Below are 23,537 nucleotides of genomic sequence, written 5' to 3'. Positions count from 1 at the left end.
CGTGTTTTAAAGATATCTGTTAAGCTTATATTCCGGTAAATTGTTGACAACATGATCCTTTTCTGGAGAATGTCATTCCCTCGGTATATATTACATCCTTATTCCTAACTGGTAGAAGGAAATGACAGACTGTTGATACTGCTACTCAACCTATATTTATCCTGGTGATTCACTGAGAAGGCCTTGATTGGTCAAGAGATGGACAATATTCCACCCCTCTCAGCTGTGCTGCTCTGAGTCAACTTCTGGACTGTTTGTGTCGTCCCACTCAAGGTCCTCCTCTTCAATCTATCTCTCTCTCTTTCTACGTTTCACTCAGTGAAGTAACTATGTTCAACCTCCCACCCCTTACTGACACACTCTTTCTGTCCTCTCTCACTCTCTCGCGTCTCTCTCCAACACTCTCATGCCATCTCTTGGCCCATCCTCACTGCCCCCTGGCTCAAACCAAGTCTTGGGCCTACAGGTGGGTGGTAGATGGGCTCCCCCCACTCTCTCTCCCTGTTGGACTGTGCCAAGCCCACCCTGGTCTCATCTCTCTCAGTCAAATTAGTGAAGAACCATAGATATGCATGTTTTGTGTGTTGTGTGTAAAAACATAGAGAGACAGTATTCAGACCTCTTGACTTTTTACACATTTTGTTACGTTACAGCCTTATTCTAAAATGGATAAAATAGTTTTTTTCCCTTCCTTGATCTACACACAATATCCAATAATGACAAATGTATAAATAAATAACACCCGGAAATATCACATAAGTATTCCCTTCACTCAGTACTTTGTTGAAGCACCTGTGGCAGTGATTACAGCCTCGAGTCTTCTTGGGTATGATGCTACAAGCTTGGCACACCTGTATTTGGGGAGTTTCTCCCATTCAGCTCTTTCAGGTTGGATGGGGAGCTTCGCTGCACAGCTATTTTTAGGTCTCTCCAGAGATGTTTGATCGGGTTCAAGTCCGGTCTCTGGCTGGGCCACTCAAGGACATTCAGAGACTTTTCCCGAAGCCACACCTGCGTTGACTTGGATGTGTGCTTAGGGTCGTTGTCCTGTTGGAAGGTGAACCTTCCCCCAGTCTGAGGTTCTGAGCACTGTGGAGCAGGTTTTCATCAAGGGTCTCTCTGTACTGCTCCGTTCATCTTTCCCTCGATCCTGACTAGTCTCCCAGTCCCTGCCGCTGGAAAACCTCCCCACAGCATGATGCTGCCATCACCATGCTTCACCATAGGGATGGTGCCAGGTTTCCTCTAGATGTGACTCTTGGCATTCAGGCCAAAAAGTTCAATCTTGGTTTCATCAGACCAGATCTTGTTTCTCATGGTCTGAGAGTCTTTAGATGTATTTTGGCAAACTCCAAGCAGGCTGTAATGTGCCTTTTACTGAGGAGTGGCTTCCGTCTGGTCACTCTACCATAAAGGCCTGATTGGTGGAGTGCTAGAGAGATGGTTGTCCTTCTGGAAAGTTCTCCCATCTCCACAGAGGAACTCTGGAGCTCTGTCAGAGTGATCATCGGGTTCTTGGTCATCTCCCTGACCAAGGCTCTTCTCGCCCGATTGCTCCGTTTGTCCGTGTGGCCAGCTCTAGGAAGAGTCTTGGTGGTTTCAAACTTCTTCCATTTATGACTGATGGAGGCCACTGTGTTCTTGGGGACCTTCAATGGTGCAGAAATGTTTTGGTACCCTTCCCCAGATCTGTGCCTCGACACAATCCTGTCTCTGAGATCTACGGACAATTCCTTTGACCTCATGGCTTGATTTTGCTCTGACATGCACTGTGAACTGTGTGACCTTATATAGACAGGTGTGTGCCTTTCCAAATAATTTCCAATCAATAGAATTTACCACAGGTGGACTCCAATCAAGTTGTAGAAACATCTCAAGGATGATCAATTGAAACAGGATGCACCTGATCTCAATTTAGAGTCTCATAAGGGTCTAAATACTTATTTAAATGAGGTATTTCTGGGTTTAATTTTGTATTTTTTTAATACATTTGCTAAACTTTGTCATTATAGGGTATTGTGTGTCGATTGGTGTGGATACATTTTTAAAAAATCCATTTTAGGGGTCCGGGAGCCTCCGGTGGCGCAGTGCCTCCCGGTCGATGCTGTCCATGGGGCGACGCACAATTGGCCTAGCGTCGTCCGGGTTAGGGAGGGTTTGGCCGGTAGGGATATCCTTGTCTCATCGCGCACTAGCGAGTCCTGTGGCGGGCCGGGCGCAGTGCACGCTGGCACAGTGTTTCCTCCGACACATTGGTGCGGCTGGCTTCCGGGTTGGATGCGCGCTGTGTTAAGAAGCAGTGCGGCTTGGTTGGGTTGTGTATTGGAGGACGCATGACTTTCGACCTTCGTCTCTCCCGAGCCTGTACGGGAGTTGTAGCGATGAGACAAGATAGTAACTACTAACAATTGGATACCACGAAATTGGGGAGAAAAGGGGGGTAAAATGTAAAATTGTAAAAAATGTAAAAAGTTAAGGGGTCCGAATACTTTTGGAATTATCTGTACATGAACGCTGCTACAGTATCTATGGTTCTGTGGGACGAAATGTCTACATACTGCTCCCTGCAGCCCGTTGAAGGACCAGAAACAGACAATAGAGAGGCTTCCTTATTTTATAGCTACTTCACAGCCAAGTTGGCCGGTGGAGACAAGACAATATACCTATTGAATAAGAACTACACAACTAACTATAGAATAGTTCAAAAGCATAGAATTATAAACAATTATAGAATCACTTACGATACACTCATTCTAGTCCTATCAAAAGACCCCTGTCTCTGAGACTCCTGCCCCTAGTCGGCAGTGGTCACACACCCTCTGGTCTCTTTCTTGCAGACGCTAGAGATGAGAAAGATGGGGCGGGACGGGTACTCGGAAACTGAGCCCTGTCACCCAATGCGAATGGACAGGCATGGTCGGACCATCTCCATGCCCCGCCTCTCAGACGACAACCAAGTGAGCACCTTCATCCCCATCATCATCATCATCATAAACCCTCCATTCCTCCTCCTCATCCCTGCACTCTTTCCCCTCCGTCCTCCTTCTCCTTTTCCTCGCTCTGACTATCCACTCTGACCTGTGTTTGTCTATTTGGATCCCCATTAGCAGCTGTTCTTCCTGGGGTCCACAAAAACAGTAAACATGACAAGTAACAAAACACTGATACACGGATAGACAAGGACAGACACACACATTTAAAATACAACCCTATACAAACAATACAACTAGAAAAATAATAATACATTTTAAAAATGTATTTGTGCGTTAAAGTGTGTGTGTGTGTGTGTGTGTGTGTGTGTGTGTGTGTGTGTGTGTGTGTGTGTGTGTGTCAAGCCCCTGTTTGTTAAGCCTACTACTGGTAAAGTGATATGTCTTAGAAACATTTGATGTATCACTTTAAAACTAGTTTCCTTACACTCTTATTAACAGGGTGGTGATAACAGTGTGACGCATGCTAACGCTAACTTAAATAATTAAATATTAGTATGGAGATATGCTAATGCTAACTTAAATAATAAAATATTAGCATGGAGATATGCTAATGCTAACTTAAATAATTAAATATTAGTATGGAGATATGCTAATGCTAACTTAAATAATTAAATATTAGTATGGAGATATGCTAATGCTAACTGAAAGATGAAATCCACAGTAGGGGGAAACAGCCCCATTGTCCATTGTTATTGATTTTGTTGCCGAGCTGAGGAGTGCAGCAAAAATTCCAGTACATTCTGCCCTCTTCTATCGCAATGATGTCAGAGGGGAGAAAACAGTATTCGATGTTTGTGGTAACTTCTTTGTTGTAAAATTATAAACAGCCAGGTCACTTTGAAATTGAACGCCCATCCATTTCTTTAGGACGTTGGGAGATGCCTTCAAAACCTGCCACTAGGGCCACGGTGAGCACCGTTACCAATAAGTAGGCTTGGGTGTTGGGGATGGGGTAGATGGTCACATGTTCAATCCCATTGCTAGACACAATTTTTTTAAATGTTGAACCCTATCCCAAACACTTAACCATTCAAAATGAATGCCTACATTTAACCAGACGCAAGGCGCCTTGCCAGGAGGCTCTACCCATCAACCGTGTCAAAAACAAATTAGAACTGTAACGTTTGGACCAACTTGGAAATTTGACGTTTTGAGAAACGTGGATAAACTGAATCTGAAATCAAATTGGTCAAAAAGTGAGATCTTGTTGCTTTAAAGAATGAAATATTAGCATGAAATATTGGGTAACAGAGCAGTCTGGATACGTCTTTCATCCACAAAGCACAAACTTGCCTAGCCCTCCTCATCTCACATCCTCCCTCCCCTTCTCCCTCCTTCCCCTGGTGTGCATCCCCATTACATCCATCCTATCCATGCTCATTCCCATAGTAGCCTTGGTGTGTCTGTCTGCTGTCTGCTGTGGCCAGAGGTCTTGGTTTGTTGGGAGAGGGTGTGAACTGAGAAGGACAATACAGGTGGTACCTATTTTACCTCAAACATCTGTGTATTTCAAGAAAAGGTTTCGCCAAAATGTCCCACAATCCCCAGGACAGAATCTGGCTGCAAAAACACACACACCTACATGGAACTGTTTTGTTTATGTGTTCACTGTACAATAAAGCATCTGGCTGCAGTCACACACACACACACACTGGCATGCACACACACACACACACACACACACACACACACACTGGCATGCACACACACACACACACACACACACACACACACACACACACACACACATACTGGCATTCACACACACACACACACACACACACACACACACACACACACACACACACACACACACACACACACACACACCATCAACAATGTACTCTCACTCTGGTCTGGTGTCATCAAGTCTGTTGGTTACTGTAAGACTGTAGCAGTGTGTTGTCTGTTGGTTACTGTAAGACTGTAGCAGTGTGTTGTCTGGTGTCATCAAGTCTGTTGGTTACTGTAAGACTGTAGCAGTGTGTTGTCTGTTGGTTACTGTAAGACTGTAGCAGTGTGTTGTCTGTTGGTTACTGTAAGACTGTAGCAGTGTGTTGTCTGTTGGTTACTGTAAGACTGTAGCAGTGTGTTGTCTGTTGGTTACTGTAAGACTGTAGCAGTGTGTTGTCTGTTGGTTACTGTAAGACTGTAGCAGTGTGTTGTCTGTTGGTTACTGTAAGACTGTAGCAGTGTGTTGTCTGTTGGTTACTGTAAGACTGTAGCAGTGTGTTGTCTGTTGGTTACTGTAAGACTGTAGCAGTGTGTTGTCTGTTGGTTACTGTAAGACTGTAGCAGTGTGTTGTCTGTTGGTTACTGTAAGACTGTAGCAGTGTGTTGTCTGTTGGTTACTGTAAGACTGTAGCAGTGTGTTGTCTGGTGGTTACTGTAAGACTGTAGCAGTGTGTTGTCTGGTGTCATCAAGTCTGTTGGTTACTGTAAGACTGTAGCAGTGTGTTGTCTGTTGGTTACTGTAAGACTGTAGCAGTGTGTTGTCTGTTGGTTACTGTAAGACTGTAGCAGTGTGTTGTCTGGTGTCATCAAGTCTGTTGGTTACTGTAAGACTGTAGCAGTGTGTTGTCTGTTGGTTACTGTAAGACTGTAGCAGTGTGTTGTCTGTTGGTTACTGTAAGACTGTAGCAGTGTGTTGTCTGTTGGTTACTGTAAGACTGTAGCAGTGTGTTGTCTGTTGGTTACTATAAGACTGTAGCAGTGTGTTGTCTGTTGGTTACTGTAAGACTGTAGCAGTGTGTTGTCTGTTGGTTACTGTAAGACTGTAGCAGTGTGTTGTCTGGTGTCATCAAGTCTGTTGGTTACTGTAAGACTGTAGCAGTGTGTTGTCTGGTGTCATCAAGTCTGTTGGTTACTGTAAGACTGTAGCAGTGTGTTGTCTATTGGTTACTGTAAGACTGTAGCAGTGTGTTGTCTGTTGGTTACTGTAAGACTGTAGCAGTGTGTTGTCTATTGGTTACTGTAAGACTGTAGCAGTGTGTTGTCTGTTGGTTACTGTAAGACTGTAGCAGTGTGTTGTCTGTTGGTTACTGTAAGACTGTAGCAATGTGTTGTCTGGTGTCATCAAGTCTGTTGGTTACTGTAAGACTGTAGCAGTGTGTTGTCTGTTGGTTACTGTAAGACTGTAGCAGTGTGTTGTCTGTTGGTTACTGTAAGACTGTAGCAGTGTGTTGTCTGTTGGTTACTGTAAGACTGTAGCAGTGTGTTGTCTGTTGGTTACTGTAAGACTGTAGCAGTGTGTTGTCTGTTGGTTACTGTAAGACTGTAGCAGTGTGTTGTCTGGTGTCATCAAGTCTGTTGGTTATTGTAAGACTGTAGCAGTGTGTTGTCTATTGGTTACTGTAAGACTGTAGCAGTGTGTTGTCTGTTGGTTACTGTAAGACTGTAGCAGTGTGTTGTCTATTGGTTACTGTAAGACTGTAGCAGTGTGTTGTCTGTTGGTTACTGTAAGACTGTAGCAGTGTGTTGTCTGTTGGTTACTGTAAGACTGTAGCAGTGTGTTGTCTGTTGGTTACTGTAAGACTGTAGCAGTGTGTTGTCTGTTGGTTACTGTAAGACTGTAGCAGTGTGTTGTCTGGTGTCATCAAGTCTGTTGGTTACTGTAAGACTGTAGCAGTGTGTTGTCTGTTGGTTACTGTAAGACTGTAGCAGTGTGTTGTCTATTGGTTACTGTAAGACTGTAGCAGTGTGTTGTCTGTTGGTTACTGTAAGACTGTAGCAGTGTGTTGTCTGTTGGTTACTGTAAGACTGTAGCAGTGTGTTGTCTGTTGGTTACTGTAAGACTGTAGCAATGTGTTGTCTGGTGTCATCAAGTCTGTTGGTTACTGTAAGACTGTAGCAGTGTGTTGTCTGTTGGTTACTGTAAGACTGTAGCAGTGTGTTGTCTGTTGGTTACTGTAAGACTGTAGCAGTGTGTTGTCTGTTGGTTACTGTAAGACTGTAGCAGTGTGTTGTCTGTTGGTTACTGTAAGACTGTAGCAGTGTGTTGTCTGGTGTCATCAAGTCTGTTGGTTACTGTAAGACTGTAGCAGTGTGTTGTCTGTTGGTTACTGTAAGACTGTAGCAGTGTGTTGTCTGGTGCATGACCGAGTATATGGGTGTAAGAGAGACTAAGAGGAGTGTGTGTGTGTGTGTGTGTGTGTGTGTGTGTGTGTGTGTGTGTGTGTGTGTGTGTGTAGCAAAGAAGCGTAGTAGTGTTTAGTAGTGGAATATGTTGTGTTATACTGTATCTGAAAAGCTTTAGTGTGGCATCGGTAGTGTGGTAGGATAAGACCACATGGCACCCTATTCCCTTTGTAGTGCACTACTTTTGACCAGATCCCGTACTGTCGGGCTCTGGTCAACAGTAATGCATTTTGCAGAGATTAGGGTGCCATTTGGAACGCTAGCTAATAGCCTATAGACTGTATAGTATGAAACACCACCACCTGTGCTCTCCTCACTGACTGTGTCTAACACTGCTCTGCCCTACAGAGTGTACACGATGCTGCGGTAAGTGTGCGTGTGTGCGTGTCAGTGAGCAACGTTTTTTATTGTCTTTCTTTTCCTCTCCCTCTCTCTCTCTCTCTCTCTCACCCTCCTCTCTCTTGTGTGTGCTCGTTGGCCCTTCACCAATTAACTGGATCTCTCTATTGTTCTGCTCTCTTCTCTTCTTCCTTTTAACCTCCCTGCCCTCTGTCTCATCCTCCCTTCTCTCCTTTCCTCATCATGTTCTTTCTCTACCTCCTTCCCAACTTTTTTACCTTCCCTTCGTCCTCCGTTTCCCATCCCTCCCCCTCATTCCTCTCTCCCATACCAACCCCACCTCTCTTTCTATACCAACCCTTTCCTCCTCCCCACTCATCCCTTTCCCCTCATCCTTCACTCCCCCTTCCTCTCTCCATCCCTCTCGCTCCCTGGGTCTTGGTGGCTATGCTGTGTCCAATGGCTCTGTCCTCCGGTGCTGTTTGTTTTTGTCTCTCCCTTTGTTTTTGTCTCTCCCTTCCTCCTCTCTTCTTCCTTCCTCTCCCGTCCTCTCCGCTCCCTTCTTCTCCGCTCTCTTCCTCTCCTCTCCCTTCTTCTCCTCTCCTCTCCTCTCCCTTCTTCTCTCCCTTCCTCTCCTCTCCCTTCTTCTCCTCTCCTCTCCTCTCCCTTCTTCTCTCTTTTCCTCTCCTCTCCCTTATTCTCTCCCTTCTTCTCCTCTCCTCTCCCTTCCTCTCCTCCCCTTTCCTCTCCTCTCCTTTCCCTTCCTCTCCTCTCCTTTCCTCTCCTCTCCCTTCCTCTCCTCTCCCTTCCTCTCCTCTCCCTTCCTCTCCTCTCCCTTCTTCTCCGCTCCCTTCTTCTCTTCTCCTTTCCTCTCCTCTCCCTTCCTCTCCTCTCCTCTCCCTTCCTCTCCTCTCCTTTCTTCTCCTCTCCCTTCCTCTCCTCTCTTCTTCCTTCCTCTCCCGTCCTCTCCGCTCCCTTCTTCTCCGCTCTCTTCCTCTCCTCTCCCTTCTTCTCCTCTCCTCTCCTCTCCCTTCTTCTATCCCTTCCTCTCCTCTCCCTTCTTCTCCTCTCCTCTCCTCTCCCTTCTTCTCTCCCTTCTTCTCTCCCTTCTTCTCCTCTCCTCTCCCTTCCTCTCCTCCCCTTTCCTCTCCTCTCCTTTCCTCTCCTCTCCCTTCCTCTCCTCTCCCTTCCTCTCCTCTCCCTTCTTCTCCTCTCCCTTCTTCTCTTCTCCTTTCCTCTCCTTTCCCTTCCTCTCCTCTCCCTTCCTCTTCTCTCCTTTCTTCTCCTCTCCCTTCCTCTCCTCTCCCTTCCTCTCCTCTCCCTTCCTCTCCTCTCCCTTCTTCTCCGCTCCCTTCTTCTCTTCTCCTTTCCTCTCCCTTCCTCTCCTCTCCCTTCCTCTCCTCTCCCTTCTTCTCCGCTCCCTTCTTATCTTCTCCTTTCCTCTCCCTTCCTCTCCTTTCCTCTCCTCTCCCTTCTTCTCGTCTCCTTTCCTCTCCCTTCCTCTCCTCTCCCTTCTTCTTCTCTCCCTTCCTCTTCTCTCCCTCCCACTTCTCTCTCTTCCTATCCTCTCTCTTCCTATCCTCTCCCTTCTTCTCCTCTCCCTCTCCTCTCCTTTCCCTGCCTTCCTTTCCTCTCTGTGGCTTCATGACTGTGTGTGTGGCTCTCTGCTCCTCTTCTCTTTGTGTGCCTGTCTGACTACAGCGGAGACGACACAGGCCTCGTGGACATAACCACCTCAGTGTATGTACCCCTGTCTCTCCCTCTCTGTCTCTTTATCTATCTTCCATTTATTTTATTTCTCTCTCTATCACTCTCTCTTTTTTAATGTACCCCAATCTCTCTTTTTTAATGTACCCCTGTCTCTCCCACTATCTCTCTATCTCTCTATCTCTGTCTTTCTCTAGCTTAAAAAAAATCTGCCTCCCTCGCCATCTCTCTTTCTCTCTGTGTTTTCCCAACTGTCTTTCATCTAGTTTCTGTGTTCTCCTGTACTCTCCTCTCTCTCTGATCCTTTTGTCCCAGTAATGTTTTGTGCTGCCCCCCCCCCCCCCCCCCCCCCCCCCCCCTCCTGTATGCCTGTGTTGCAGTGTTGGTCCACATGGTCTAGAAGGAGGGTCTGCTTGTCTGTCTGTCTGTCTGCTGTTTTTGTATGTTTGAGTTTGCGATTGCCTCTTTGCATTGCCTCTGGGTCGACAGCGAATGTTGAAGCATGATATCGCTAGACGGAAGTTGTTGACCAATACATAAACATAGTCTTGGCATGTCATGTCAGTCACACCGTGCATGGTATACCATATTGGATATTGGACGCTCTTTGGAAGCCAGTTGTGTGTGTGAGTGTCTGGATACTGCACATGATATGCCTAAGCTACATATGGACCCAGTCTGAACAACAGAATGCAGCTTGTGAGCTCAGTGGGTGTGTGTATTTCTGCGTGTGAGTTGAATGTCCAGCTACTTGAGGAGTGCGCATGGCTTGTCCATATACTCATCGGGCTTGTCTGGTCTGGTTTCCTCATTACATGACCGAGGGACTTGTAGACCTGAATGACTTGAAGAGGTCAGCTCCTAGGTCTGCCTGCTGATAAAGGTGTTCTTCATGCTGGTAGATAGTGTGACTGTGGGTGTCGGTGTTGAACGCTGCTACGATCTCTAAGAGATATCATTCAGGGTGAATACATGCTTCTGTGTACGTGCCATTGGATGCATGTGAGGCATGGTCTATGCTTGTTCTCTCTCTCTCTCTTCTGTCATTTTGCCCTTTATCTCTCTCTCATAGTACGGAAGCATGGTATTGTAGTTGGATGTGCTTGGCGTTGTGGGTTTAGTGAGGTCTGGCTGATAGAGGGATCTTTTGGGATGGTGTACTCTCCCACACAGACTCTCCCACACAGACTCTCCCACACAAACTCTCCCACACAGACTCTCCCACACAGACTCTCCCTCACAGACTCTCCGACACAGACTCTCCCACACAAACTCTCCCACACAGACTCTTCCACACAGACTCTCCCACACAGACACTCCGACACAGACTCTCCCACACAAACTCTCCCACACAGACTCTTCCACACAGACTCTCCCTCTCAGACTCTCCGACACAGACTCTCCCACACAGACTCTCCCACACAGACACTCCGACACAGACTCTCCCACACAGACTCTCCGACACAGACACTCCCGCAGAGACTCTCCCACACAGACACTCCGACACAGACTCTCCAACACAGACTCCCCGACACAGACTCTCCGACACAGACACTCCCACACAGAATCTCCCACACAGACTCCCCCACACAGACTCTCCCACACAGACACTCCGACACAGACACTCCTACACACACTCCCACACAGACAAGTGCATTAACACAAGCAGACACTCTCACACTACACACTACCACCACTACATATTCCTGTACAGAGTGAGTTTTAAACAGTTTGACTTTCTTATTTTCTGCCCGTTCTCTCATTCTCTCTCCCACTCTCTCTTCTTTCTCTTCCATCTCTCTTCTCTCATTTCCATCTCTCTTCTCCCGTTCTACATCTTGCTTTCTCTCCTCTCCTCTCCTCTCCTCTCCTCTCCTCTCCTCTCCTCTCCTCTCCTCTCCTCTCCTCTCCTCTCCTCTCCCTCTCCCTCTCCCTCTCCCTCTCGTTTCTCCAGACCGTAACAGACACCAGCCCCATGCGTCGGTCCACTTCCTCTCTGGTACACAGGCGTTCTGGCAGGGAGAGGGGGGTGAGGCTGGATGACTACAGCCTGGAGAGGGTAGAAGGAGAGGGGAGGCACGGTGGGGGAGCAGGAGGGGGACAACGCAGGGACAGGAGGGACAGGAGCCACCGCACCTCTCAGAGGTCCCTTACCAGATACACAGACGCAGACACAGGTGAGAGAGATGAAGAGAGGAGAGACACATGCACATCACACACACACACACATACACACACATACACACACACACACACACACACACATACACACACTCTCACACACACACACACACACACACACACACACACATACACACAAACAAACACACTTACAGAGGTCCCTTACCAGATAGACGGACACAGACACAGGTGAGAGAGATGCTTTGAAACTTTGAGTTTCCCATTGACCAAGGCCAGTATTCACAAAGTGTCTCAGAGTAGGAGTGCTAATCTAGAATCAGTTTTGCCTTTCAGATCATAATGAACAAAATAAAATGAACAGGGGGTGCTGATCCTAGATCAGAATGTCTTTATCCCAATGGTTTGGAGGATTCTGGATTTCCTGCTTGTTCCCTCCTGAATCTTCCAACCGGAATTTCTGGAAAACCTGGGAATTTTGCAAACATCGTTAACATTAAGTAAAAGCTACCAGAAGGGAAAGTTTCAAAATAAACTTTTTGGAAGGAAGGTACAAAGTAGAAAGGTTTAGAGAAACTTTTCAGAGAAAAGTCAAGTTCCATCAGAGGTTTGAGATAGAAAGGTCAAGTTCCATCAGAGGTTTGAGATAGAAAGGTCAAGTTCCATCAGAGGTTAGAGATAGAAAGGTCAAGTTCCATCAGAGGTTTGAGATAGAAAGGTCAAGTTCCATCAGAGGTTAGAGATAGAAAGGTCAAGTTCCATCAGAGGTTTGAGATAGAAAGGTCAAGTTCCATCAGAGGTTTGAGATAGAAAGGTCAAGTTCCATCAGAGGTTTGAGATAGAAAGGTCAAGTTCCATCAGAGGTTTGAGATAGAAAGGTCAAGTTCCATCAGAGGTTTGAGATAGAAAGGTCAAGTTCCATCAGAGGTTTGAGAAATTCAAGGAAGTAGACTTTCAGAAGAAACTTTATGGCATAAAAAATATGTCCCCCCCTTCTCTTGCAGGGTTGGGCACAGACCTGAGCACTACCACCCAGTCTGGAGAACTCCCCCCCAAAGAGCGTGAACGCGAACGCGGTCGAGCCAAAGACCGCAGGCACCACCATCATCACCACCACCACGGTGGCTCCATGGAGAAGGAGGGGCGCTTCGGGCCAGACAGACACGGGCCAGAGTTCACCCACAGACACCCCCACGACCGGGGGGACAGACACTGGTCCCGCTCTCCTAGTGAGGGGCCCGACGGACGGGGCCACAGACAGGTGGGCACCACACAGCGACGGACGGGAGATGAGAAGCATAAGCATATACACACAAACATACACACACAAATGCATGTGAAGTACACACATAGACTGCACATACTGTATACGGCCTCACACACACACAGTCTCACACACACACCTTTATTCCTCTCTATAGTATATCTTTCTCAGGGAAGTGGAAGAAGTCCTTCGTCAAGCACCCTGGAGAACAGGTGGATTATAATGGTTCTTTCTCCTCATCCCATTGGTGGAAATGGAAAACTAACCAATGGAGAAGCAGCTGGAGTGATCTAACCATTAATCTTTGATTTAGAGTTCTGCCTTGTTGGTTAACTACCACTACTTACAGATGTCAATTTCTCTTTTTCTGTTATCTTTTACTTTTTCTTTCTGTCTTTGTCACTGTTTCTCTCTCTGTCCATTTTTCTTGATGTGGCTCTCGTGGCTTCAATGTGTGTGTGCTCTTTTGCCTCATTGGCGGTTTGGTTGTTATGGTTTTCAATGTTGCTGTCTTTCCACTTTTCTTTTCTCTCTCCTTATCTCTGTCTATCTATCTACCTATATCTATCCCCCTAATCCTCTCTCTTTATCTCTGTCTATCTATCTACCTATGTCTATCCCCCTAATCCTCTCTCTTTATCTCTGTCTATCTATCTACCTATATCTATCCCCCTACTCCTCTCTTTATCTCTGTCTATCTATCTACCTATATCTATCCCCCTAATCCTCTCTCTTTATCTCTGTCTATCTATCTACCTATATCTATCCCCCTAATCCTCTCTCTTTATCTCTGTCTATCTATCTACCTATATCTATCTATCTATCTATCTATCTATCTATCTATCTATCTATCTATCTATCTATCTATCTATCTATCTATCTATCTATCTATCTATCTAACAAAATATATCCCCCTCCTCCTCTCTCTTTATCTATGTCTATCTAACTAACTATATCTATCCCCCTCCTCCTCTCTCTTTATCTCTGTCTATCTAACTAACTATATCTATCCCCCCTCTTCCTCTCTCTTTATCTCTAACTAACTATATCTATCCCCCTACTCCTCTCTTCATCTCTGTCTATCTATCTACCTATATCTATCCCCCTCCTCCTCTCTCTTTATCTCTGTCTATCTAACTAACTATATCTATCCCCCCTCTTCCTCTCTCTTTATCTCTAACTAACTATATCTATCCCCCTACTCCTCTCTTCATCTCTGTCTATCTATCTACCTATATCTATCCCCCTCCTCCTCTCTCTTTATCTCTGTCTATCTAACTAACTATATCTATCCCCCTAATCCTCTCTCTTTATCTCTGTGTATCTATCTACCTATATCTATCCCCCTACTCCTCTCTCTTTATCTCTAACTAACTATATCTATCCCCCTACTCCTCTCTCTTCATCTCTGTCTCTCTATCTACCTATATCTATCCCCCTACTCCTCTCTCTTCATCTCTGTCTCTCTATCTACCTATATCTATCCCCCTACTCCTCTCTCTTCATCTCTGTCTATCTATCTACCTATATCTATCCCCCTACTCCTCTCTCTTCATCTCTGTCTATCTATCTACCTATATCTATCCCCCTACTCCTCGCTCTTTATCTCTGTCTATCTAACTAACTATATCTATCCCCCTCCTCCTCTCTCTTTATCTCTGTCTATCTAACTAACTATATCTATCCCCCTCCTCCTCTCTCTTTATCTCTGTCTATCTATCTACCTATATCTATCCCCCTAATCCTCTCTCTTCATCTCTGTCTATCTATCTACCTATATCTATCCCCCTAATCCTCTCTCTTTATCTCTGTCTATCTATCTACCTATATCTATCCCCCTACTCCTCTCTCTTTATCTCTAACTAACTATATCTATCCCCCTACTCCTCTCTTCATCTCTGTCTATCTATCTACCTATATCTATCCCCCTACTCCTCTCTCTTTATCTCTGTCTATCTATCTACCTATATCTATCCCCCTACTCCTCTCTCTTTATCTCTGTCTATCTATCTACCTATATCTATCCCCCTAATCCTCTCTCTTCATCTCTGTCTATCTATCTACCTATATCTATCCCCCTAATCCTCTCTCTTTATCTCTGTCTATCTATCTACCTATATCTATCCCCCTACTCCTCTCTCTTTATCTCTAACTAACTATATCTATCCCCCTACTCCTCTCTTCATCTCTGTCTATCTATCTACCTATATCTATCCCCCTACTCCTCTCTCTTTATCTCTGTCTATCTATCTACCTAAATCTATCCCCCTACTCCTCTCTCTTTATCTCTGTCTATCTATCTACCTATATCTATCCCCCTACAACTCTCTCTTTATCTCTGTCTATCTATCTACCTATATCTATCTATCTATCTATCTATCTATCTATCTATCTATCTATCTATCTATCTATCTATCTATCTATCTATCTATCTATCTATCTATCTATCTAACAAAATATATCCCCCTCCTCCTCTCTCTTTATCTATGTCTATCTAACTAACTATATCTATCCCCCTCCTCCTCTCTCTTTATCTCTGTCTATCTAACTAACTATATCTATCCCCCCTCTTCCTCTCTCTTTATCTCTCTGTCCGTCTTGCTCTGTGTCTGTTTGTCTCTATCTCCTCTCTCTATCTCCTCTCTCTCTCTTTCTCTCTGGTCGGTGTGGTTGTGGTCGTGGTTCCTTTGTGGTTGGCTGTGGTTGGTTCATTTTGTGGTGTTTTTTGATTTGCCTTGTCGCCATATTTGCTGTAGGGCAGTAGCTCGGTGAGCGGCAGCCCCGTCCCCTCCACGTCCGGTACCTCCACCCCCCGCCGCGGGCGCCGCCAGCTGCCCCAGACCCCCGCTGTGCCACGCCCCCACGTCACCTACTCCCCAGCCATACGACACCCCAAGCCCACCTACGGAGCAGGTCCCCCTGGGCGACTCCGCTCCCCCTCCCCCCGACACTTCTCCCCCCCAGAGCACGACGGAGGGGGGTATCACCGCCCGCCATCGCGTCACGTTTCGCCGCTTGAGCACGGAGGGTCGAGGCACGGGTCTCCGAGATCGGCCCGACACCAGTCGGGGTCTCGTTCACCTCCGCCCCACCATGGGTCACCCCGGTCCCCCCGCCACGGGCGTTGGAGCGGTCCCCCTCCCGGGGATAGTCTGGAGAGCGAGGTTGGCCCATTCTATGAGCGTGACTGCGAGTACGAGCGCCAGCATGAGCCGCCCGCCTACGAGCAGAGCCTCAGCAACCCACATCCCCACGGCAACCCCCACCCGCACGGCAACCCACATCCGCACGGCAACCCGCACCCACGCTCCCCCAGGACTGCCCGGCACGGGGGCGGCGTGGGCCCACCACCTCCACTTGCTCCCACTCACCCCCGACGAGTCCCAAATGGTTACCGCTCGTCTTCGCCCTCCCCGCACCGGCGAGGGCCCCCACATCAACACCCCAATCCAGGGGGACCACCCCACCGGTCCCCCCCTCATCACCGGGTCCCCCATGGAGGCCCCAGAGGCCCCCGGAAGGGACTGCACGAACCCTACAGCGAGACGGACGAGGACGACTGGTGCTAGCACAGCGAAGGAACAGAAGAACGAGGGAGGAGAGGAAGAGAGGAAAAGGAGGGAGGAGAGGAGTCTCTCCGTCTCCCCCGTCCTCTGTTCTTCGTTATGCAGACTTGAATGAAGGGTAAAGGGATGCAGAAGGGGGTGAGGAAAGGAAAGGAGGAGAGGAGAATTTGGGAGAAGTCTCTCCATCTCTCTACCTCCACCCCTGAGACTCAGACTTGGATGGAATGATGAGGGATGGAGGGATGGTTAGAGGAGAAGAGGCACACTGTGTGGGTGTGTGAGACTCTAAACTCAGAGCAGACATGACAGAGAGAGACAGCTATAAGGCAGAACTACGCACCTCTCCTCTTCTCCTCTGTCTCAACTACCATACCCAGAGTTCTCAGCGTGCCCAGGGGGGAGTAGACCGAGGGATGGTGGAGAGGTGCTGACGGAGGTGTGGAGAGGGAAGAAAGAACAAAAGAATGAAAGGAAGGGAGGAGCATGTATATTAAGTTACAAGTGGCCAATGAATGGTAAATAAAAGCCCCTCTCCCAGACTGTTTAGGGGATAGGTGGGTTAGTTAAGTTAAGCTAAACCTGGGTGCTCTTGCTGTTCTGTCATTCTATTCTACTAGCCTGATAAGTGTTAGGAGCTAACAGCTAAACGCTAGCTAGCTAACACTGCTCTTGGTCTAACCTAGACGGACATGTTTAAAAAAACAACAACGAAAACCCATGCCAGGACCCCCTATCCTTATACACGCCAAGCTATGCCTCCAGAAAAATCTAACTTGAAGACTAAAGAGCAGAAAACAAAAACAAACTTTGAAAAAAAAGAGGAGAAAAAAAGGGAGAACAACCACTTTAACTTAAACTTTCCTGAAAGGGACCGGACTAGAACCAGGAAGCTCCGCCTCTACTGCAAAAACCAGCCAATGACAGAGCTGGCTGATATTTGATGAGTTTTATCATCTCCTGTTTACTGTTACAGACTCACGAAATGCTGACGACGGACCTGGTGTGACCTCACATCCGGTGGGTGGGGCCTAGTGTGACATCACTTCCTGTTCCGGTGGGTGGGGCCACAGGGGAGGGGCTGGGGGCAGAGTTATGGACCCTTAGGGGGCGTAGTTTGTTTGCCCCCACTATCTTCTCTCCCCCCTTCCTCTCTCCTCCATCCTGCCGAAGGGAAGGGAAGGAAAATGATGTGAGGATGAGCAGAAAGAAAGAAGGACAGGGAAGGAAAATGATGTGAGGATGAGCAGAAAGAAAGAAGGACAGGGAAGGAAAATGATGTGAGGATGAGCAGAAAGAAAGAAGGACAGGGAAGGAAAAGACCATTTCTTCAGTATTTCTTCTATCGATTACTTCTTCTTCTTCTAGTTCTTCTTCTTGGACATTGGAGCTTGGTTCTTCTGTTGCGTTCGCTCAAGCCTCTGTTAATCCGTTATGATGCATGAAAAAAATACCTAGAGAGAAAATCTACTGTTGGGGATATGGGGGCATATTGGGTTTATAGAACACTTACATTTTAGGTTTTGATTGAAGAAGTTCTCTTTTTCTGACTCTCTCTCTCTCTCTCTCTCTGACTCTGTCTATCATCATGCGTTTGTTTATTGAGTAAATATTTGTTCTATATCACCCTAAGGATCCGATGGACAACCTTTTTTAAGTTTGATTTCTGCCCAATAGGGTTTTAAAGCTACCATTTTCTTATCTTGAAAGTACTCCTAAGTTCCTGAGATACTCCTAAATTTTACTAAGATTCTCCTGTTGTACTAAGATATTCCTAAATTGTTTTGAGGAATAAGTAAGAATTGAGAGAGCTATGGGGAGAGAGAACTTCAACCTCTTTAAATAATTGATTTGTATTGTTAATAATGATGATAGTCCTATAAATACTGATATCAATGTCAATGCAAAACGATGAATGATGATAGCTGTTTGCCGTAGATCTGTTGTCATGTTTTTTGGAGTTTCAATCTGCTGTGTCATCTAGTTTTCATCGTTTATTTTCCTTTGGTTCTGTTCAAACTGTTTCCAAACTGTTCCCAAACTGTTTCCAAACTGTTCCAAAACGCCTTTAACTGGGTCCGATACATGCAACACGCATAAACTTTTCAGGGAGGGGTTAGATGTCGGATTGTGATTGTGAGCAACACAGATGGAACTGTGTGGCGTTGTGTAACGCAGCTCTTTACCTCTGATAGGTCCCCCCCTCAGTGGTAGACAGAGAACCGGGGACACGTTCAGTAGCCAAATGTTGTCAAACGTTGCAGATAGAAATGTCATTAACAGAGCCGACGTGGTTCTTCATTCTACGTGTAAGAGATGCATGTTTGTTCTAAATAGCATTTTTCTATCCAAGCGTTCCAAAAACATTGTGTCCTGCTGAGTGCGCCCCAGTCATAGCCAAATGAACCGGCCAACCAACCAACCGTCAGACCTCCACACAGTATCTGATTTACAGCTAGCTGTGGACCATAGAGTTAGAAAGAGGACTTATACTGGGATATATCCACCTAGAGCCCTCTTTCTACCTCTATGTTGTGAACGAGCTCCACATCACATCCCCATGAGCTCTCCACTCGCTGTCGAGTCTCTCTGTCTTTCTGATTTTCCATGACATGTTTAGCATTGAGCTGCTTGCTTTACCAAGCCAGAGGAGAACATTCTAGAAACATTTTAGAATCTCTAAGACATTCTAGAAACTCTAGTCTAGACTCTAGAAACTCTAGTACATTCTAGAGCATTCTTTAGACAGGTTAGCTAACATGATTGTTTCCAGATGTTTTGGATTAAAACATATTTATTTTGCTATGATTACAGTTATGTAGATTGTAACAGATATTCCCTATCATAACTCGTAAAATGATAGATACAATATAGATATATAGAGATACAAAAGTTTATATATTATAGAGCGAAAAACATACTTTTATTTACTTCAAACACTCTAGCTAAGTGGCTAGAGCTCAGAAACTCTCCATTGAAATCAGCTACACAGATTCAAATTGCACTTTGTCACTGTAGCTCCACACAATATCCCACTACAAACTCTATGCAGATCTATCCAACATTCATTTCTCCTTTACCATTATAGTTCAGAGTGGTTGTACCATTATAAATAAATGACAATATGTACGTGGGCGCATAGAAATAGAATGTGTAGAACAGGCCTCCCAATTCAAGTCAATGATGGCATATCTATAGATTATATTTCTATGGGTCAGATAGTGTAGTGTCAGATAGTGTATATACAGCGTTTTGATATAGATGGATAGAACTATATAGATAGAGGGTATGCCCACATCGTTTTGCTTTTGCACAATCACTCACGATATCCTTGTCCTTCATAGCATCTTTCCTTTATTTTTGACCCTCCTGCAGTGTTTTGTCCTCTCCTGCTCCCTCTATCATTCTCCCAAGCTGTCCAATCCCAGGCCTAGTGTAGTGTAGTGAACTGGGAAGGGGAGCGGGTGCACATATACCACCCCTGCCCTCCATATAGGTAGGTCCAGAGAGAGAGGGGGGGGGGGGGGGGGGGCTACATATACCACCCCTGCCCTCCGTATAGGTAGGTCCAGAGAGAGAGGGGGGGGGGCTACATATACCACCCCTGCCCTCCGTATAGGTAGGTCCAGAGAGAGAGGGGGGGACCTACATCAGAGGGGTGTTTATCTACCCAGAAACCCCAGTGCCTCAGTGCCTTCTGTTTTCAGAGTCACATCTACCCTTCCCAGCTTGCCCCTCAGTATCCCCCTCGCCCCCTCCTGTGGTTGATCAACGTCAACCACACTACGCCTTAAAGAGTCCTAGTCGCTGTCTGTGGGCAGGTAGCGGTTGGGAGCAAGGCAGTAGGTACTGGGCTTTGCTTAGTTGGTTTGAACAGTGAGTAAAGCGCAGGAAGAGAGGGGAATGGAAACTACTTTTGATATGGCGGCCATTTTGGGGATCTCCTTCGCCCAGTTTCACACAGTGTAGTGAGATACTGTAATTGCAGGGGCGAAAAGGCAATGATTTGTTTACTTCTCAGGTGTCTCTAGAGATAGATAGCTAGATAGATAGAATCTACACTATATAATAGGCACGCTAAGGCAGTTAGTCAGTTATATCATATAATATGATATCAATTTATAAAATCATATGAAAAAAATATAGGCCTAGGGTTTGAGTTACTGTATGGTTTGTTATCTGGCATGGGCATTTGTAATGTCTTCCCTTCTCCCCTTAACCTCCATTACAGACCACCTACCATTCATCATGAATCTGCCGCTGAAAACTACTTGCACTTGACACTGTGGGTGTCCACTGATCAGGCAGGAAACTGACTACTCCATTTCGGCTCAGCAACACCAACATGCTTGTCCAGAATTGTAACTGCGGATCCAAAATGGCTGACATCGACACACAACACTGCCGTTGTTGCATGTTGTGTGGATTGTGTGCTCCAACCATTATAAAATGAATGACCATTTTAAGGGGTTTATTTTGTTTATTAAAAAAAAAAAATCCAGAAGATTTGTGAAAAGGAGGATTTACGAAGTTTCTAGTTTACTCTCAATCGTTCATCCATCCCTCCTACGTTCCTATCCATTTATTTTTTGTCTTTCCTTTCTATTTCTGATGTGACTTCTTGATCAACTCTCTCTATCATTTTTTCCTCCTCTTTGAGAAAGCAGACGATCTCCGAAAGCCAATCCAACCCCATTCACTCAATCAATCAACCGTTGTGCGTTTGTGAAATGATGTAAATGATTGGTGTGTGAGGCTAGTGTGTATTGATCCAGAAATAAGGGCTCTCCTAACAAACTAAAGGGGTTTCATGTGCAGGTACAGTAGTGCTGCCAAAAGTCATCTGTATGTATCTCAAACCCATACAGTGGTGTGGTCTCCCCTTGTACAGCACTAGGTGTGTGCATGCGTGTGTGTTGGGGTCAAGGGTCAGGGTGAGAGAGTCTATGGGGGGGGGCACAGCTGGGTGTACGTTCCGCTGAGGTGAAACGTTCTGGTATGTTCTGCTGAAGTGAAACGTTCTGGTATGTTCTGCTGAGGTGAATCGTTCTGCTGAGGTGAATCGTTCTGCTGAGGTGAAACGTTCTGGAAAAGAACAGATAGAAATGTAATGAATAGAGCTGACACGACACCCTTTTCTGTCAGACTGACAAGCATATCCGTTCTACTTGATGCATTTCTATCTGATTGTTTTCTGTAACATTTGCACCCTCCTGAACAGACCCCGGTTAGAAGTAGTGTCACTAGTCACATTATTTCACAAATGGCACTGGAACGTTCTTGGTTCATTTTCTAGCTCCGCCTTCTTCCGCTTGCCAATACAGCCTTCATTATGATGTCAGCTGCCATTTTCTCATTGACCTCCACCTGCATCCCCCAGCTCATTTTGGAGTGGAGGGTCACCAACCTCATCAGGGCTGGGTTTACTGGTATGACAGTGAGACATTCTTCTGTGTCTGTGTGTTGTGTTCGTGTGTGTTTGCTACGTTTGTGCTTGTGCGTGTGTGAGTGAGAGAGTGTGTGCGTGCGTGAGTGCGTGCAAGTGAGTGCGTGTGTTCACACCTCATCTACAGTAAGTTATCTTCAGTGCCTTACACTGTACAGTAGGAACCAAATCTTCTTTGTAGATAGACAACACACTGCACTGAATAACGCTTTCATAATGTTTTCATAATGTTTTCTCTCCAACTGTTCTCTTCTCTCCATCCAGTATTGCCTCACCTACCATCCTATTCCTTCTCTCTCTGTGATCGACGAGTAAGGTCTGGAGGGAGGGCATGGGTGAATGAATAGGTGATCGTTGTGTTGGGTCTGTCATCATTCTCTTTCTCTCTCTCTGTACATTTGCTCTGTAAACTCTTCCTGTGTACATCTTCCATAAACTTTCTGAAACAATCCGACCATGTCCATCTATTTTCTCTTTTATCGCCCCTACATTTATTTTTCAACGTTTACATTTCAATCATTTAGCAGATGTTCTAATCCAGAGCGACATAGTGTCGACAACATCACTCCCACTCTTCAATTGTGCTTGAAGTCTCACTCAAGTGATGTCCATTTCCATGTAATACCATACATGAACACAAGGTGGTGCACTCATGCTTTAAACAGAGTATACATTGGTCGACATAACGCACCATTCAAAGGCCTATGTGTATGTTGTCATTACATTGTTTTCGCAGGAGAACGGGTGAGTATCGTGTGTGTACGTGCGCATGTGCATGTTTGGAGGCTTCTGTGTGTGTGTGTGTGTGTGTGTGTGTGTGTGTGTGTCTGCACGTGCCAAAACGCACACAGCGACAACACCGAGATTCTTGACAACTGTGGGTGTGATTGATTCCCTAGAGATGTGTGGAGCTGTCACCATGGAAACCCTCAAGGCCCCTCCCTCACTCTTCATTCCATACAGTCTCCCAACCATCACCTTATAATATCACAATACCATCAATTTGTCCCATAGACACTGATTTAAGATCTGTTTTCAGTGTTAGCCTCCTTATGGTGAAGCATAGGAGTGAGGTGGGGTGAATCTGGAGTAGAAACCATATCAGTCCAGTGCCACAGTAGAAACCATACCATATCAGTCCAGTGCCACAGTAGAAACCATACCATATCAGTCCAGTGCCACAGTAGAAACCATATCAGTCCAGTGCCACAGTAGAAACCATATCAGTCCAGTGCCACAGTAGAAACCATATCAGTCCAGTGTCACAGTAGAAACCATACCATATCAGTCCAGTGCCACAGTAGAAACCATATCAGTCCAGTGCCACAGTAGAAACCATATCAGTCCAGTGCCACAGTAGAAACCATACCATATCAGTCCAGTGCCACAGTAGAAACCATATCAGTCCAGTGCCACAGTAGAAACCATACCATATCAGTCCAGTGCCACAGTAGAAACCATACCATATCAGTCCAGTGCCACAGTAGAACCCATACCATATCAGTCCAGTGCCACAGTAGAAACCATATCAGTCCAGTGCCACAGTAGAAACCATACCATATCAGTCCAGTGCCACAGTAGAAACCATACCATATCAGTCCAGTGCCACAGTAGAACCCATACCATATCAGTCCAGTGTCACAGTAGAAACCATATCAGTCCAGTGTCACAGTAGAAACCATACCATATCAGTCCAGTGCCACAGTAGAAACCATACCATATCAGTCCAGTGCCACAGTAGAAACCATACAATATCAGTCCAGTGTCACAGTAGAAACCATATCAGTCCAGTGCCACAGTAGAAACCATACCATATCAGTCCAGTGCCACAGTAGAAACCATATCAGTCCAGTGCCACAGTAGAAACCATATCAGTCCAGTGCCACAGTAGAAACCATACCATATCAGTCCAGTGCCACAGTAGAGAACCATATCAGTCCAGTGCCACA

The 23,537-nt window shown here is 45.9% G+C and overlaps 1 protein-coding gene across 1 annotated transcript in view; it reads left to right on the top strand.

The window, feature by feature from the left end:
- The window catches only part of LOC110487190 (voltage-dependent P/Q-type calcium channel subunit alpha-1A), a 132,396-nt gene extending 109,192 nt beyond the window's left edge, over window positions 1–23,204 (top strand). The window contains exons 44-48 of the mRNA XM_036948345.1: window positions 2,838–2,957; window positions 9,171–9,209; window positions 11,131–11,353; window positions 12,320–12,576; window positions 15,336–23,204. Of these exons, the coding sequence (XP_036804240.1) occupies window positions 2,838–2,957; window positions 9,171–9,209; window positions 11,131–11,353; window positions 12,320–12,576; window positions 15,336–16,148 (1,452 nt within the window). The 3' untranslated portion in view covers window positions 16,149–23,204. The remainder of the gene's footprint in view (window positions 1–2,837; window positions 2,958–9,170; window positions 9,210–11,130; window positions 11,354–12,319; window positions 12,577–15,335) is intronic.
- The last annotated feature ends 333 nt before the right edge of the window (window positions 23,205–23,537 follow it).

This window comes from Oncorhynchus mykiss, chromosome 17 (genome assembly GCF_013265735.2).
Source record: "Oncorhynchus mykiss isolate Arlee chromosome 17, USDA_OmykA_1.1, whole genome shotgun sequence".
NCBI classification, from domain to species: domain Eukaryota; kingdom Metazoa; phylum Chordata; class Actinopteri; order Salmoniformes; family Salmonidae; genus Oncorhynchus; species Oncorhynchus mykiss.
This window is presented reverse-complemented; position numbering and strand designations above follow the sequence as displayed.